Source organism: Phalaenopsis equestris, unplaced genomic scaffold (assembly GCF_001263595.1).
Source record: "Phalaenopsis equestris unplaced genomic scaffold, ASM126359v1 Scaffold000428, whole genome shotgun sequence".
Classification (NCBI taxonomy): domain Eukaryota; kingdom Viridiplantae; phylum Streptophyta; class Magnoliopsida; order Asparagales; family Orchidaceae; genus Phalaenopsis; species Phalaenopsis equestris.
Window position 1 is genome coordinate 4,411,008 of NW_018164869.1, and position 15,372 is coordinate 4,426,379.

The following is a 15,372-nucleotide window of genomic DNA, read 5'->3' on the forward strand; positions in this document are numbered from 1 at the left end:
GCTTGCTGATTTGGAATTTTTGTTGCAAGCTATACATTGGAGGAAGTTTTATAGCTTGCTGATTTAGTTTCCTTGTTGCATGCTACACATCGGTTGGAAGCTTTATAGCTTGCCGATTTGGTTTTCTTGTTGCATGCTATACATTGTTTGAAGCTATATATGGTTGGCAACTTGTAGTTTTGCTGAAATTTTTGTTGCATGGTATTTGATGGGTTGGTTTGCGTTAGAGAATCCTCCCTTATTTATGAAAAGTAGACTGTTAATTGGCGGTCTGTGGAAGAAGGTAAGTGACAAAGAGTTAGTTTATTTGGAAACGGATATCAGGATTTTTTTTTTTAGAGTAAAAGGATGTTTATTGAAATGGCGTCATAGTTTTTTGGGACATTTGCATACATAAGCACACAATTCTTACATATTCACATTTCTAATACCTAAACTTCAATTTTTACACATATGCCACCTTATATATATATATAGAAATGGTTTATTCCACCTAATTGAAATATTGAGATTTAAAAAAAAATTGATATGAAAAATTTGTGTGGTATAAATATAAAAAGTAAGGCTCAGGTGTTAGATATGTTAATATATAAGAATTGGATGGTATGTTGTCAACCTTGGCATATGCATTTGTTCAAGTAATATACTGCTATAATTTAACTTTCACCGGTTATTTCATGTTATTTCTTAAACTGAATATATGCTAGGAATAATGCAATATACTATGAAGGCACATTTACATACATACTACCAGATTCCTATGAATTTACATATCTAACACCTAAAAGTTACTCTTTACATTTAAATCATCCAAATCTTTAAAATTTTTCAAATTAAAAAAATACTTCTTGATGCATGGTTAAGGTGGCATGTATGTAAAGTTTGAGTTCAAGTGTTAGATGTGTAAATACATAGGAATTGAGTGATATGCATGTAAATTCTTGTAAATTGTTGGATTGTGATGAGTTGTTGGAATGGCTGTGCTGCAATGTGGCTAGACATTTTGTACACTGCCTTGTCAAATTTTATCCAATTTTTTCATCGATGCGCAAGATTTTTGTTGGGCATTTACATGCATACTAATCAATCTTACGTATTTGAATATCTACTCCTAAAGTTCGTCTTCTACATTTATGCCAACCAAATCCATAATCTGAAGCAACCGGACAGTAAAACTGTTGAGAAATTTTACACACACACACACACACACACACATATAGATATATAGATATATCACACTGTTCTTATGTATTCACATATCCTTTATCTACATATCTAATACCTAAACTTTGATCATTATATTTCTACCACCTAAGACTTTCATATAACATAAAAAAATATAGATAATATTACCCTTTTAACTTTTTCAAGGTGGAAGACACTTGATGCTTGTTTAAGGTGGCATGTATGTAGAAATTGAAGTCTGGATGTTGGATATGATGCATAAGAATTGAGTAGTATATATGCAAATCTTCCTAATCTTTTTACACACTCACTCTATTATCAATTGTGGAAGTGTTCAGATTTGATTGGAAGTGTTCAAAATGTGTCGTTTTATATGGATCATTAAATTGGTTTATTAGTTGGAAGTGTTAGTGGTATGTGCGATGATGTAAAACTTCTGCAACTAAATTTGTGCTAATGGAGTAGTACTATGTCTCCTAAACCAATGACTTTGTGAGACTTCGGGATTGATATTACTATTTGCCAACATCTGGTTTAGAGTTGCCATTGCATTCCTAGGTTGTTGATGGCTCTAGTCCAATAACCTTAATGACTTGTGGACTATTTGATCGGAAATCTATTTGTGGTATTAATTTTGGGTTGCTGATGACTCTGGTAAAAATTTAATTTAATTTTATGCAAGACAAATTGAGAATTTTGGGCATTATCTTTTGTATGTCCCCTTGTCAGTCATCTTAATTAGAATAAGAGTTGCACTCCTTTGGTTGCTTTGCCAGTAGCTCTTACCCAGGGTTGGGTTCAATGCACACCGATGCTCTGGTTGCTCACTAAAACTCATCGAAAAAGGATTATTATGGCTGAAGGCCTGAAGTTAAGTCAATCCCTAACTCAGAAACAATTATCTACATTTCTAACTTTTCATATATTTATCTAAATGTTATGTTTTGATATGCTTCACATCTAAGTTTCAAATATTTGCACGTTTAACACATAACCTTAAATATTTTCTTTTTGAAATAGCGTCAGAGGCGTTAGGTACGTTCAACTACTTCTTTATTTACTACAACGTATTATATGTGCTTTGTTTAGGTGTAAAATAATGTCGTTCCTCTTTTACCTACTGCATTCCTGATATATGAAAAGAGACCCTAAGGTAGAGGACGTATGACATATGCTTAGATTGACGTCCTATAACACACGATCAACACAGTAACATGACAAAATGTTAAGTATTCTTAAGACCCAGTAACAATAACTCATTGATTAAATAATAATAATAATGATAGAAGTAATCATCAACCTGAATGTACATTTTAAAATCAAAACACTAAAAAAAGAATCTAGGATAGACTGCTCGAGACATGATTTCCCTCTTTTCAAAGAAAGATACGAGACGCGATCGAGTTATAGTCAACCTTCGAGCGACGATCAAAACCAAAACATTAAGCGAAGGATGATCCTCTACTTAACTTTCCATAGACAAACAATGTAAACCATTAGGGCTTCAAGGTTGTTCATCTAGCATGACGTAAATCCTCACACTATCTTTTAGGTCTTTGCATGATTGTATGTCGTGCGATATAAACCCTTATTCTTTTTAGGATTTTGAGGTTGTTTGTTTGACGAAACTCCGATCTTAATTGAGAGTTTGCTTACATTATTTCAATTTCTTAAGATGTAATTAACTATATGGGCTTGCGCCTATAAAATAATTAGTAACCCATATAATCTAAACCCTATCTTTGGAGATGAGGTATTAGGTAGGGGAATGATGTGTTGGAAAGTTTGCATACCAAATAAATATCATAAATTTCTTCGTTTGAATAATTGAGACTATTATCGAGTGATAGTATCATCTCTCGAGATGAGGTATTACTTGTCATATCGTGCTTGGTTATTTAAATCATTAAATATTTGAGATTCGTTTGATTTCATTTTTTTAAATTGAAAAATCCCTTTTTCAAAAAGAAATAAATTAAAATAATATATATATATATATATATATATATAATATATATATACTTATTTTCTTTTAAAAAAAACCAACATATCAACTACCGATTAGGCAATTACGTCGATGGGCGATTGAAGAAACATGTAGAAATAAGAAATTTTTTGCACACTTAAAATTCATGCCAAAGAAACCAGATGAATACAAATTCATGCATGAAATGAGGGCCGAACTATTTCAACAATGAAATTGAACTTATACTAGTGATCTCACGAGAATTCTAAGGTAGGAGAGCGATGGAGTGGTGTACCAACATCTTATTATGTGAAGCAATAAGATGCCCACCTCCATTTGCACGACACATGGTGGAAAATCTCTCGTGAAGAGGATTCTTCACGACTGAGAGGATGAAAATTCAAGGAATGCCTTCATCTTCTCGGTTGGTGGGTTTCAAACTTTCCAATACTTTCCAGGCTCTCTGTTTGGATAGTCTGGGGGCTGTTATGGGTGCTTAGGTGCCCAGACTGGTGCCAATGCACCCGGGGCTGGCGTCTAGGCGTCGGTCTAGCCCCAAAAATCCTGGTTTTCACCTGAAGTGTCTGGTGAAGGACTTTTTTGATCCGTAAGCCATGGAGACTAAATTCGACTAAAATATAGTTCCATAACTTCAAAGATAAGCATTTCTATGTGCCTTCCATCCAGGGTTTTGGTGCCAACGGGCGCTCCAAAATGTCGTACGAGTATGACATTCTAAATCCTATTCTTCTCGGAAACCTCATTGGAAGGTTCGACAGATTTCTTTAACGACAAGAGGTTCCGAATAGGCGGAGTAAGTTCTTCCAACATTAGAATGAACATCAGACACATCCCATTCCCTAACTGATGCCACCAAACGATAGACTCTCCCGGGCAAGGCTGAATCATCACAAACCTTGGTTTTATGCCCCAAACACGCACCAGGAGTTCTAGATGGATGCTTGAGCTTCGGGGTGCTATGAATGAATAGTAAATAGTCCTAAGTCATTCAAGTGGACATCATACACGTGTGACATCAAAAATTTAGGCCAACAATTTTATCCAATGTGAGAAGCTCTCATCCACACGTCCAAGCTTTGATTTTACATAAGTTTTCATGTTTTTTTTTTTAATTAGATTTTGAATGCATATGTGTTAGATCCAAAAATACGTAGGCACCACTCAGTTTTTTTTTTATTTTATTTTTTTTTTTTTTGTATATCTTTATCACATACACAATGCATAGGGATTAGATGATTTTACATAAGATTTGATTATTATGTGCTTAAATATAAAAGTTTAGGTGTGAGGTATGTAAGCACAGTTGAATTTTGTGCTATGTATGTAAATGCACCCAATAAATTTGACTGTTATGTGCCAAAATATAAATGTTCTGGTGTGAGAAGGTAAATGCACAAGAATTTTGTGCTATGTATGTAAGTGCACCAAAAAAAAACTGAAGAGTTGAATGTTATGTAAATATTTAGGTGTGAGAATGTAAATACATAAGACTTTGTGCTAATTATATTTGAATTTAGTGTTATGTGCCTAAATACATGTTTGTGGCATTCATGTTTGTGTCTTTTGTGTTCAAGATTTATGGTTAATGGTTTTGGGTTTAATGATGTTAGGATTTTTTTTTTTTAATGTTTAGGATTTAGGGATCGAGGGATTTTGGGATAGAACTTAAGTTTAATGCTTAGTTTTAAAGAGTTAAGGGTATTTTTTTCATATTTTTTTATGCCTTATAGGGTTACAGTTTAGAGTTTAATTAATAAGTATTTAATGTTTTAGGGTCCAAGGCTTAGGATTTTGCCATGTTGACGGTATTATTTTATATTACAAGGAAGATGCAAATGAGGCGAAATGCAATTTTTGCAGTGCTGATAGGTTCAAACCAAGTTGAAGAAAGATTAAAAATCAGAAAAATATTCCTTATAAATGTCTCTTTTAATTTCATCTCTTTCCACGACTTTAGTGATTGTTTGCTTCTATGTGCACAACTCCTCACATGACATGACATAATACCAAATCTGCTGATGCTAATGCAATGATTCATCCTTCAACTGTTGAAGCTTGGAAACACTTCGATTGTAGTTATTCTGATTTTGCAGCAAAATCACACAATGTTAGACTTGACTTACGTGTAGATGATTTCACACCTTACAATCACGCCGCAACACCCTATTCATGTTGGTCTGTTACTATCACACCATATGATTTGCCTCTTGATATGTGTATGATTATGTCTTTCTTATTTCTAACATTGATCATAACAGGTCCAAATAGCATAAAAAGTAAAATTAACATGTACTTATAGCTTCTTACAAATGAGCGAACCAGTGTGTTGACTTACGATATTACAATAAAACAAAACTTTCACCTTAAAGCTGCTCTTATGTGGATGATTTGTGGCTTTTCAGCTGGTGGGATACTATTTGGTTGGAGCACAACTGAGATATTGATATATTCCTGCTGACATGTCTAAGGCATTCGTTTTGAAGCATTGAAGAAAAAATTCCTAGTCAACTGTCATCAAAGGCTCTTAGCACGTGATCACCAATTCTGAAAGAATAAATATGTTTTTTTCATAAATAGAGTTGAAAGATCAAATTTATCCCCAAAAATATCTGGAAGCAATATATTGCAAATGATTAGTGAAGTGTCAAAGGTCACGGAGAGACCATAACTTGCCTCTAGTCATCTTCAAGATTTAGGCGTTACACATAACTAGATGAAACCGAGTATTTATTTGGGACCTTCCATACTAGAAGACCAATTTGGTTAGAAATAGGGTCCGTTTGGGGCAGCTTGTGCGTTTTAGGATAAGCTGCTTATCCTGAAATGCGGCCCGCGGACTGGCCGTAGGGGTTGACTCGCGGCATGCGTTTAGTGTAAAAACAAAACGCAATTTCAGATAAGCTGACGAAACACCCGAACCAAACGGTACGACGACGTTTTGAAAACTCTTCCTGCACTTATAAGCTGCCCCAAACAGACCCATAATCTTGATGTTTTGCATACCGAGAAGAATTTTTTTGATTATATATCTGATATTGTTCTTGATATCAAGGGAAAAATAAAAGACAACGTTAAAACAAGATAAGATCTGAGGGAGTATTGTAAGAGAAGGGGGTTAGATCTTTAAGTGGTTGCATTCTTTGAAGTTTCCGTGTGGCATTATTTCTAACATAAATTGATGCGTTCATATGGGGATGCGAAAAGTATTTAGTTTGAAGAGCCATGGTTGTCATATTTTCATGCAATACTTATTACCTATTGCATTCAATGCTCTGTCAAAGTCGAAACTTGATCCATTGATCGAAGCGGTACATTCTTCAGGGAGTTGTGCGCAGACAATTTGAATCTTGATTCTCTGAGAAGTATTGATGTAAGTATTCTGTTAATTCTATGCAAGCTCGAATGGATATACTCTCTCAGTTTTTTTGACTCAATGGTACATCTACCCATACATCTTGTTATAAGGCTATATTAAGGGTCCAATGCAATACTGGTGGATGTATTCTTTTGGTGGATGCATTTTTTTGAGAGGTATGTTTTTTTATTTAGAGTGAACTAATGTCTTTTTTATTAATGAACCAATCATGCAAATTTCTGAATAATAAAAAAAAGACTATTAAGAATAAAATAAATGATGTTGTTTTGTATTTTATAAATAATTAGTAAAATTTGTGTGTTGAATATATAAATTAGAAATTCTTGAGTACTATGACTATAACATAAAAAATGTGCCAGTATTGATCCTGAGCAGATATAACAATCCAGAAGAAAATAAAATGATGAAAAAAGAGCCTACAAACGAAGACCATCGTACATAAAGCCCATCGTCTAATCTAGTGATGCTTTTAGAGCCAAAACTAGCAAAGCTAAAGCCGATCGGTCAGGAACAAGACGACGAGGCATTCGAACTAACCACTATGTAAGAGTCGATCAGAGAGAAGATATAGTATATCAACATATCCAATCATCTCAGAGACATTCAGAAGTTTCTCACCAGGCATCAAGGATTAATATACTGACTAGATTAGTTGGTTGACTAATGTCAACTAGACGCAACCAACCGAGTTGACTTTGCCAACCTAGCTGACCCAACCGACCGAAAGCCAATTGAGCTTAGCCGGCTTATCTAGAGAGCAACCAAGTAACAAACTCATATACATAAAATATAAAAAATTCCCTAGTATAGACCCTATTAAAGTATGGGTAAAAATTTAACATCATCATGTCGTATCATTTTCCCTAACAAAAGGGTGATCGTTTCATGAATAAGACAAAACATATTACTATTCATTATTGTTCACCTCTCTTTCTCTCTCTACTTCCTTAAGCTCTATTTCTTGGTTGTGATTCATAAACAAATCAAGATGCACACCCTCTAAACTTTTAAACATAAAGTATGTTTTGGCATCCAAATAATATGAAGTAATCTAAATCCTGAAATGGTATATAAATAAACATCGAAATTTTGGCGTTAGATCATGTAAAAATATAACAAGCATATGCTATGCATGTGAAGCCCCTTATTTATTTTTATTCAATTTGATTTTTTATGCCTCATATGAATCACATTCAATTAATGAAATATCTTCATTATTTGTTTTTTTAAGAAAATATAACTAAAAATTCAGGAGAGCCTCTCTGTGTTGGACTATGTGTTTAACTTTATTTAACACAAAAATGGGAAAGACCAAATCAAAAGCCATAGGTATTTTCAATGTAACAACATTCCCCTATAGTACAAAACTATGTCCAAACTAATTTCAAATTTTATTTAATTATTGCTTGGAACTTTGTTCAAACCTTGGTCCAACCTAATAAGAATCTTGATACACAATCCTTGCTCAAATAATGTTCGAATATTATTTGAATTTTGTTCAGATTGAGCTCAAATTTTATTTAAACATTACGAAACACATGCTTAACTTTGCACAAACATTGCTCAAATCTTGCTTGAGGCATACTACAATTTTGTTCAAAACTTGTAACTAATTTCTTTCATAATAGACTCCAAAACATAATCTACTAAGACAAGATAAATAACTTGATCAAAATAAACTTTTAAATATATTTTTTTTCTAAAATAAAAATAATAGAGATATTTCTGTAATCATGAGCAATATGAGACAAAATCAAAACACTTCTTTTGGACCAGTTCAAAATATGAAGTTAATTGAATTGGTCTTATGATTTTTAGCGCCTACAATTAACTAAAATCAAATAAAGATGTCATTGAAGAGCAATTTGGATTGAAGGAGTCCAGGGGTTATTTTGGGCCAATTAAGTTGTATGTGACCTTCTAAGATTCATAAGCCTTCTTAAGTTTGACTTGATCTAGGAGAGATACTAAAATGGTTGAACGATATAGAATTCGTAGACAAATATAAAGTTTAATGGTTCTTTTTGAAAAGTAAAGAGAGGACACATATACTCTAGGCAGTGTGAAATCAATGAGAGATTGGACATGTTGATTTCATCCATGTATTAAAAGTAAGGGGGCATGGTTGCTTGTAGAGGCAACTTATGATATTTTCAGAGGGATACTCAACTAACACTTCGAATTGTTTATGCTATGAAACTTCATCTCTATTCTAAATATTTTTAATGTGCAAAAATATAGTATATATATATAATTTGAGAGGAAAATTTTGGATATTATTATTATCTTTATTTATATTAGTGAAAGGAAGCTAAATATCCAAATGAAGAGTATATTCAAAAGTTGGATTATACTCATCCAACCAAAATATTAATATTAATAGCATTAGTATAGTAACCTTATGATTATACTATATTTATATTTGATGAATTTGGTGTAACTCCTATAGACCCATTGTTGACTCGAGTTTTTCATAGGTAGTTTTTAGTAATATTTGTCCCATACACATAAAAAAAATAAAAGAAAATAATAAATTAAAATATAAATTAACAATATTGTTTAGTTTGATGACATCGACATTGAGGTGCCAAAAAGACTTAAAATGACAAATAATTAAAATAAAATTTAAATGATAATTTATTAAAATATAAATTAACAACTCACATAGCATTTATGAATTAATTAAAAAATTAATGAATCAAGATGTGAAATTCATAAAATCAGTCAACAAAATAATTAATAATTGAAATGATTTCTGGTGTTATTCAATTCAGTATTTTTAAGGATCATCGGTCAATAAAAGGAGGACACGTGGCGTATTTTTTTTAAATCATCATTCAAGCCGCCAAATGGCATTGTTTTGGTTGCAAGTGTAATTATGATATTAAATTTGGAATCTCTCAAGAAACAGCATGCAAACACTTAAATAACTCTAAGCTTTCCTTATTTTATTAAATTGCTATTTTTTTATATTTGGCATGGTTAGTTTTTTAATGTTAAATGGTCTTAAATAGGTATTAGTAAATAATTATTTCATCACAAATTTATTTAAATATATTTAATATTTGAAACTCATATATTTTTGTTGGATTTCAATTGTTCTAATGTATTTACATAGTTAACAACTAAATATTCATATTTACACGTAGCAGCAACAACAACAACAATGAAGCCTTAATCCCACTACGTGGGGTCGGCTCCATTGCGTCCTATTTAGAGTCATATTTTCATTTAGTTCTAGTAAGTTAAGATCATTTTTTATACAATAAGCCCAAGTCTTCCTAGGTCTACCTTTATTTTCTTAACACAAGTCGAATCTAAAACATCTACTCTCCTAATCGGATCATCAGATGGTCGATGTTTAATGTGACCAAACCATCTAAGATGACTTTCTCTAATTTTGTCTGTCAGGAGCTACACCAACCCTATCACGAATATATTCATATTTACATGTATAAGTTTATGACACGAACATAATGTAAGTATAAATATCAAAATTTGATAATTAAATACACAAGAATTGAGTTTTATGGGCTGTCTGGTCGGCTGAATTATAAATTGAATACAATGAGATATAATATACTGTATTTAGATTTTTTGAGAATTGTTTACTTTGAAATAAAATAATACACGGCTTCCTATATATTTATATGGTTAATTTGAAGTAAAATGAAAACTTCAAATTATGTGAGATTTTCTTATAAATTAATGGCCGGAGATGGCCGCCAATGACGGTGAGCACGGTGGTGGCTGGAGGTGGCTGTGGCTGGTGGGTGGTGGTGATCTAATGTAGCGGCTGATGACTATGGGTTGCCGGCAGGAGGCAAAGGTGGCTGGGGGCCTGTGGTCGGCGGCGAAGGCAGAGACAGATGCAGACAAGGCGGCAACGGCCCAACAACACTTTGCATAAAACTACGTGTTTAAAATTCACCAAAATTTATGGAAATCCAAATACACCTAAAATTTAGTGAAGAATGATTTCTAAATCATTCCTATTTTACATTGAATTTGTTTATTTTTTTTTTGCCAAACTTCTGAAATCTTAAAAACGGAAAAAAAATACGTGCGACAGACGTACCCCGCGCTGCACACAATATTTGGGTTATACCGATGGTACAAGGGAGTTATATCCGCGGTATAACCTCTTGTAACCTTCTGTAACTTACATATATATTGTGTTTGATATTATTATTTGACCTCAAACTTCATTTCCATGTTCCAGTAATGGAAAATTTTAATTTGATTGAGAATGAGGCGTGTGCGTGCATAAACATAATTTAAAAGAATGGTCGGAGGCTATCATACGAGCCTCTAGTTACTCTCATCTGCCTAACCACTCGATCTCACACTGCAACACAGATGCTCTCGGGCGGGATCGAACCTGTGGCCCCGAAGGACTTACGGATGTGTTACTGCAAAAAGTCACGATGAGCGGCATATGTTTGTGTGCGTGCGTGCGTGTGTGTAATGTTACCTTTTTTTTAAGAATGAAGCTGAGTTAATTTATTTAATTTTAGTGTGGCTCTCACTCCCATCAATATATAATGTTTATTTAAAAATAAAATTGAAATTATTTTCTGGCAAAAATTTAATCCGAAATTTTTAATTTACAATTTTTCCATTAACTGCCGTGCCGAAGTTCCCGACCGTTGGCCGGCTGCGCTAACTCGAATCCGACATTGAACATTTTTGACTTTGGAATGATTGCTGAAATTATCAATTTATTACTATATAAACGGGCAAGAATCATCCTTTCATTACTTCTATATCGTTAGGTTATCATGAAACATATATATATTTTTTAATTTTTATTTTTTTAAGATTGGCCGGAGGCTATGAACTGAGCCCCCGATCAAGCTAATGTGATTAACCACTTGATCCAGCACTGCAGGTAGATGCACTCAGGCTGGTTCGAACCCATGACCTTAGGGAATCATGACTGACAATGCAATTGCCAAACAAAGTCATTGGCGAGCGACACAAAAAAAAAAAAAAAAAAAAAAAAAAACCACTTGCATGTAAAAAAACAAAAAAAAAACATATAGAGAGAGAGAGAGAGAGAGAGAGAGAGAGAGAGAGAGAGAGAGATGAAAACATAATAATGTCTAGGCTACTTAGCGCGGCTCTATTAATGCGAGTTATAACCAAAAAGTATTACATAGAGGGCGTATTCATCTAACGAATGATAAGGAGATGAACTTGCTCAGACCAAGGTCAAGATAGACTAGTCAGTCGAGTCTTAACATCGAGGTTGTTAGACTTATTAATGATAATGAGGGCGTTAGCCTTATTAATAATGATAAATATTAGTGTTAGCATAGTAAGTGTCACATTTATTAACAATGATCGACATTGATATTCATGCTAGTGGTGGGTATCAATCTTATTGATGATAAAGAATATTAGTGTTATTGTTAATGGTTGGAATTAGCCTAGGTGAATTTCAACATATAGAAATTGATCTTATTGCATTTTACTAAAAAAAATGATTTTATATTCAAATTTAACTAAACTTTTAAATGTTTTGTGATCTTCATGGTTATAAAATTGAACTAGATTTGATTTCATTAATGAATTAACGCATCTTATAAAAGCAAAATTGTTCGAACAATTTGGTCTTGGTTCACAAACCCTTTTTATCAATATATTTTGTGCATGATGTATTCTTTATTAACCATTTTTTTTTCATAATTTTTATAGTTCCATGTTTAAAGATATAAGTGTATTATATAAAATTTATAACTAAAATATAATAATTTACATAATTACATCCACATATAAATTATTATTATAAAATCATATAAATTATCATTATCCACTGAGAACTTTTGCTTTGCTATCACTGTTGTTATATGTATAGGTTATGTATGATGATTCTATTTGTTGGCACTATGGTTGTATATGTTAAATTTGTTGTGAATTATGATTGATGTTACTAATATTTATTATCATTACATTTTTTGATTTACGTCCGAACACTCATACACAATACTCGTCATTATATTATAAACATGGCTTAGTTTCTATCTAATAAGCTTTATTAGTTATTTACACACAATTAACATGTAATATCATTTGTCTATGTTATAAAATCATTATGATCCCATGCGATTGTGCTGCAATTGTAAATCAAATACGAGACTTCTGAAATGTCTATTATTTGATCTAGAAAGAATGCAAATACATGCAAATTGAATTAGCAATGTATTTTAAATTTCATATCGAGTTTATTTTTATAAATGTAATTTGAATATACCAAATAAATTTTACTTCTAAACTAGACAAAAATAATTAATGTCCTGAATATATTTTATTTAGTGTATTTCTTTTACCATCCATGTGTATTTCAAAGAAACAAACATACCCAAAGTTAACTTATATGCAAATCAACATCATAGAGATTAAATAGTCCTCTCATTGAAAAAATCATCAAATAATTAATGCATGCCTCATATCATTGGCCTCCTTATAACTTCCTAATTATAGACAAAATTGCATACTTGCAGTGCACTTTGATTAATTAATTAACAACCAATCTTGGCAAGACAAACACTCTCCCCTCACCAATCAAGCTCTAAATATAGGGGTGTCAATTCTGGTCAGCAGGTCGGGTTCGAGTTCGACTTGAAAATGATCTGACCTGAATAGGGTCAAGACGAACCCGACCTAAATAAAAAATGGGTCAAAAATTAAGACCCGAACCCAAGCTTGACCCGGGAACCCGCCAGACTTGAACTTTCGTGCTTATTCGAGTCATGTTTGAGTTTTCAAGTTCAACCCGAACCCGACTTGAATAATAAACGGGTCAAGCTCTCTTACTCGAATCCAACTCAAAAAGTGTTTGGGTCAACTCTGATCCGGATTTTTCAAGTCAAGTTCGACACCACTGCCCAAAAGAGGGTTTAAATGAAATTAAAATAAAAGTCCCTCTTCTAACTCCCCCCTAGTATGGATCTTCCATTAGCTCCCCCTTCCTATAAATAAAGCCTCAACAATTTCTTATCCTCCAGAAAGTTGAGAGAGAGACGGGGGGAGACAGTGTTTGGAGATGGGAAGAGGGAAGATTGTGATGAGCAGGATCGACAACACGACGACAAGACAGGTGACCTTTTCGAAGAGGAGGAATGGGTTGCTGAAGAAGGCGAGAGAGCTCGCCATCCTCTGCGATGCAGAGGTCGGACTTATCGTCTTCTCCAGCACCGATAGGCTCTACGATTTCGCCAGCACCAGGTTCTTCTTTCTCTCTTTAATTTCTCTTCCTTTTCATCTGTTCACTGCTGATGATTTAGGGTACAATAGGCTGATCGGCTCCGTAGGGCTAATCCCTGAATCGATTTTCTTGCTTGATTAGACTCGTAATGGAAAATGGGGGGAGAAATATAGATGGATTAAAGGATAGGGAATTTTTTTTTTAAAAAAAAGGAGGAAGTCATCGGATTCTCCGGACAGATCTGAAGGTTAGGCGGCTTAGAAGGATGAACATTAGAGTTCAGGAGTATTGAGTTTTTTGATGGTTTGTTGTTTTGAGGACAATATGCAATCACGAGATACTCTTAATACTCTCGCTGTTAGGAAGTAGATCGATATATAAAATATCTGTAAATTTATCAAAGAACAGGTGCAGCGAGTATTCCGAGCGGAATCTTCATGAGAATATCCTCAATGATTCATATATATATATATATATATATATATATATGAAAGAAAATAATTTCGTTTGACACGCATATCAGAAATTTTTTTGAATAAGAAATATATAAATTTTAATTAAATATCATCTAGAACTTCGATTTCACTAAACCGAGCTCCACTATACAACCACAATGACACCAAAATTATTCCAATCCAAATAAAATCAAATATGGATCGAAATCATTAAACTGCTTTTGAAAGCTTTTGGTACTAATTTGAAAGATCAAACAAATTCCAAATCTGATAAACTTATAATCGAATCGAGTATCTCGATGAGACGAGTACAACAAGTCTAAGATTACTCAACCATTATGACACTGATGGAGGGAATCTCTTTGGGCAGTCCGATGGAATAGTTCAGATTCATTTCTTATTTGCAGAGAGACTTTTCCCAAATTTTATAAATAAAATCTTACCCACTTCATGAAAAAGAACCTATGTCTTTAACCATGCAAATAGCTAGACAATGAGCGTGTTTGCGAATAAGGTGAATTTTAGTGTCATTCTGGACCGAAGATCCGACGAATGCTTCCGGCTCTTGCTGCTGCCAACCACTGCTTGCTAACTGTCGTCGATCGACTCGTGCTCATTGCATTGAAACCTTGTGCAGATTCCAAGACGTATGTTGCAAATTAGTGAAACATTGCAAAGTAACCACTAACGCCACGAAGTAACAAAATATCTTACAAAACAACACATTATCCTGAGCACGGCGCAACAACACTTTCAAAGTCGGTATACCGAGTTTTTATAAACTACTCCTAAATGCAACCTCCGGAGGAACTGTATGACCCTTTCCTTCATGTGGGACAAAAGTCTGGTAATGTAAACACTAATTCATAATAGATTATTCCGTCTGGACAAAGTCTCCTAGTTTTCTCTTTTGAGTTTTTCATGTAAAATCAATGATATCTCTACTCGATGCTTCTATTATCCAAGTGTTTGTTAAAATTTTGTATAACGCTAAGATACTAAATAATCACTCTACTATCGTAAATCTTCCGACAAACGTAAAGTTAACTTTAGGGTGAAAAATTCTCTCCTAAAATTTACTATTTCTTACTATTTCTCCATATAAACAATAAAATTTATTTTTTTCTTATATTCTGCCGTTCCCACACACCCACCCACC

At 33.3% G+C, this 15,372-nt stretch overlaps 1 protein-coding gene across 6 annotated transcripts in view; it reads left to right on the forward strand.

The window, feature by feature from the left end:
- The first annotated feature begins 13,567 nt into the window (after nucleotides 1–13,567).
- LOC110027541 (MADS-box transcription factor 23-like) overlaps nucleotides 13,568–15,372 on the forward strand; it is a 30,410-nt gene continuing 28,605 nt past the window's right edge. For all 6 annotated transcript variants that reach the window (XM_020729022.1, XM_020729016.1, XM_020729018.1 and 3 more), the window contains exon 1: nucleotides 13,568–13,778. In XM_020729022.1, the coding sequence (XP_020584681.1) occupies nucleotides 13,597–13,778 (182 nt within the window). In that variant the 5' untranslated portion in view covers nucleotides 13,568–13,596. The remainder of the gene's footprint in view (nucleotides 13,779–15,372) is intronic.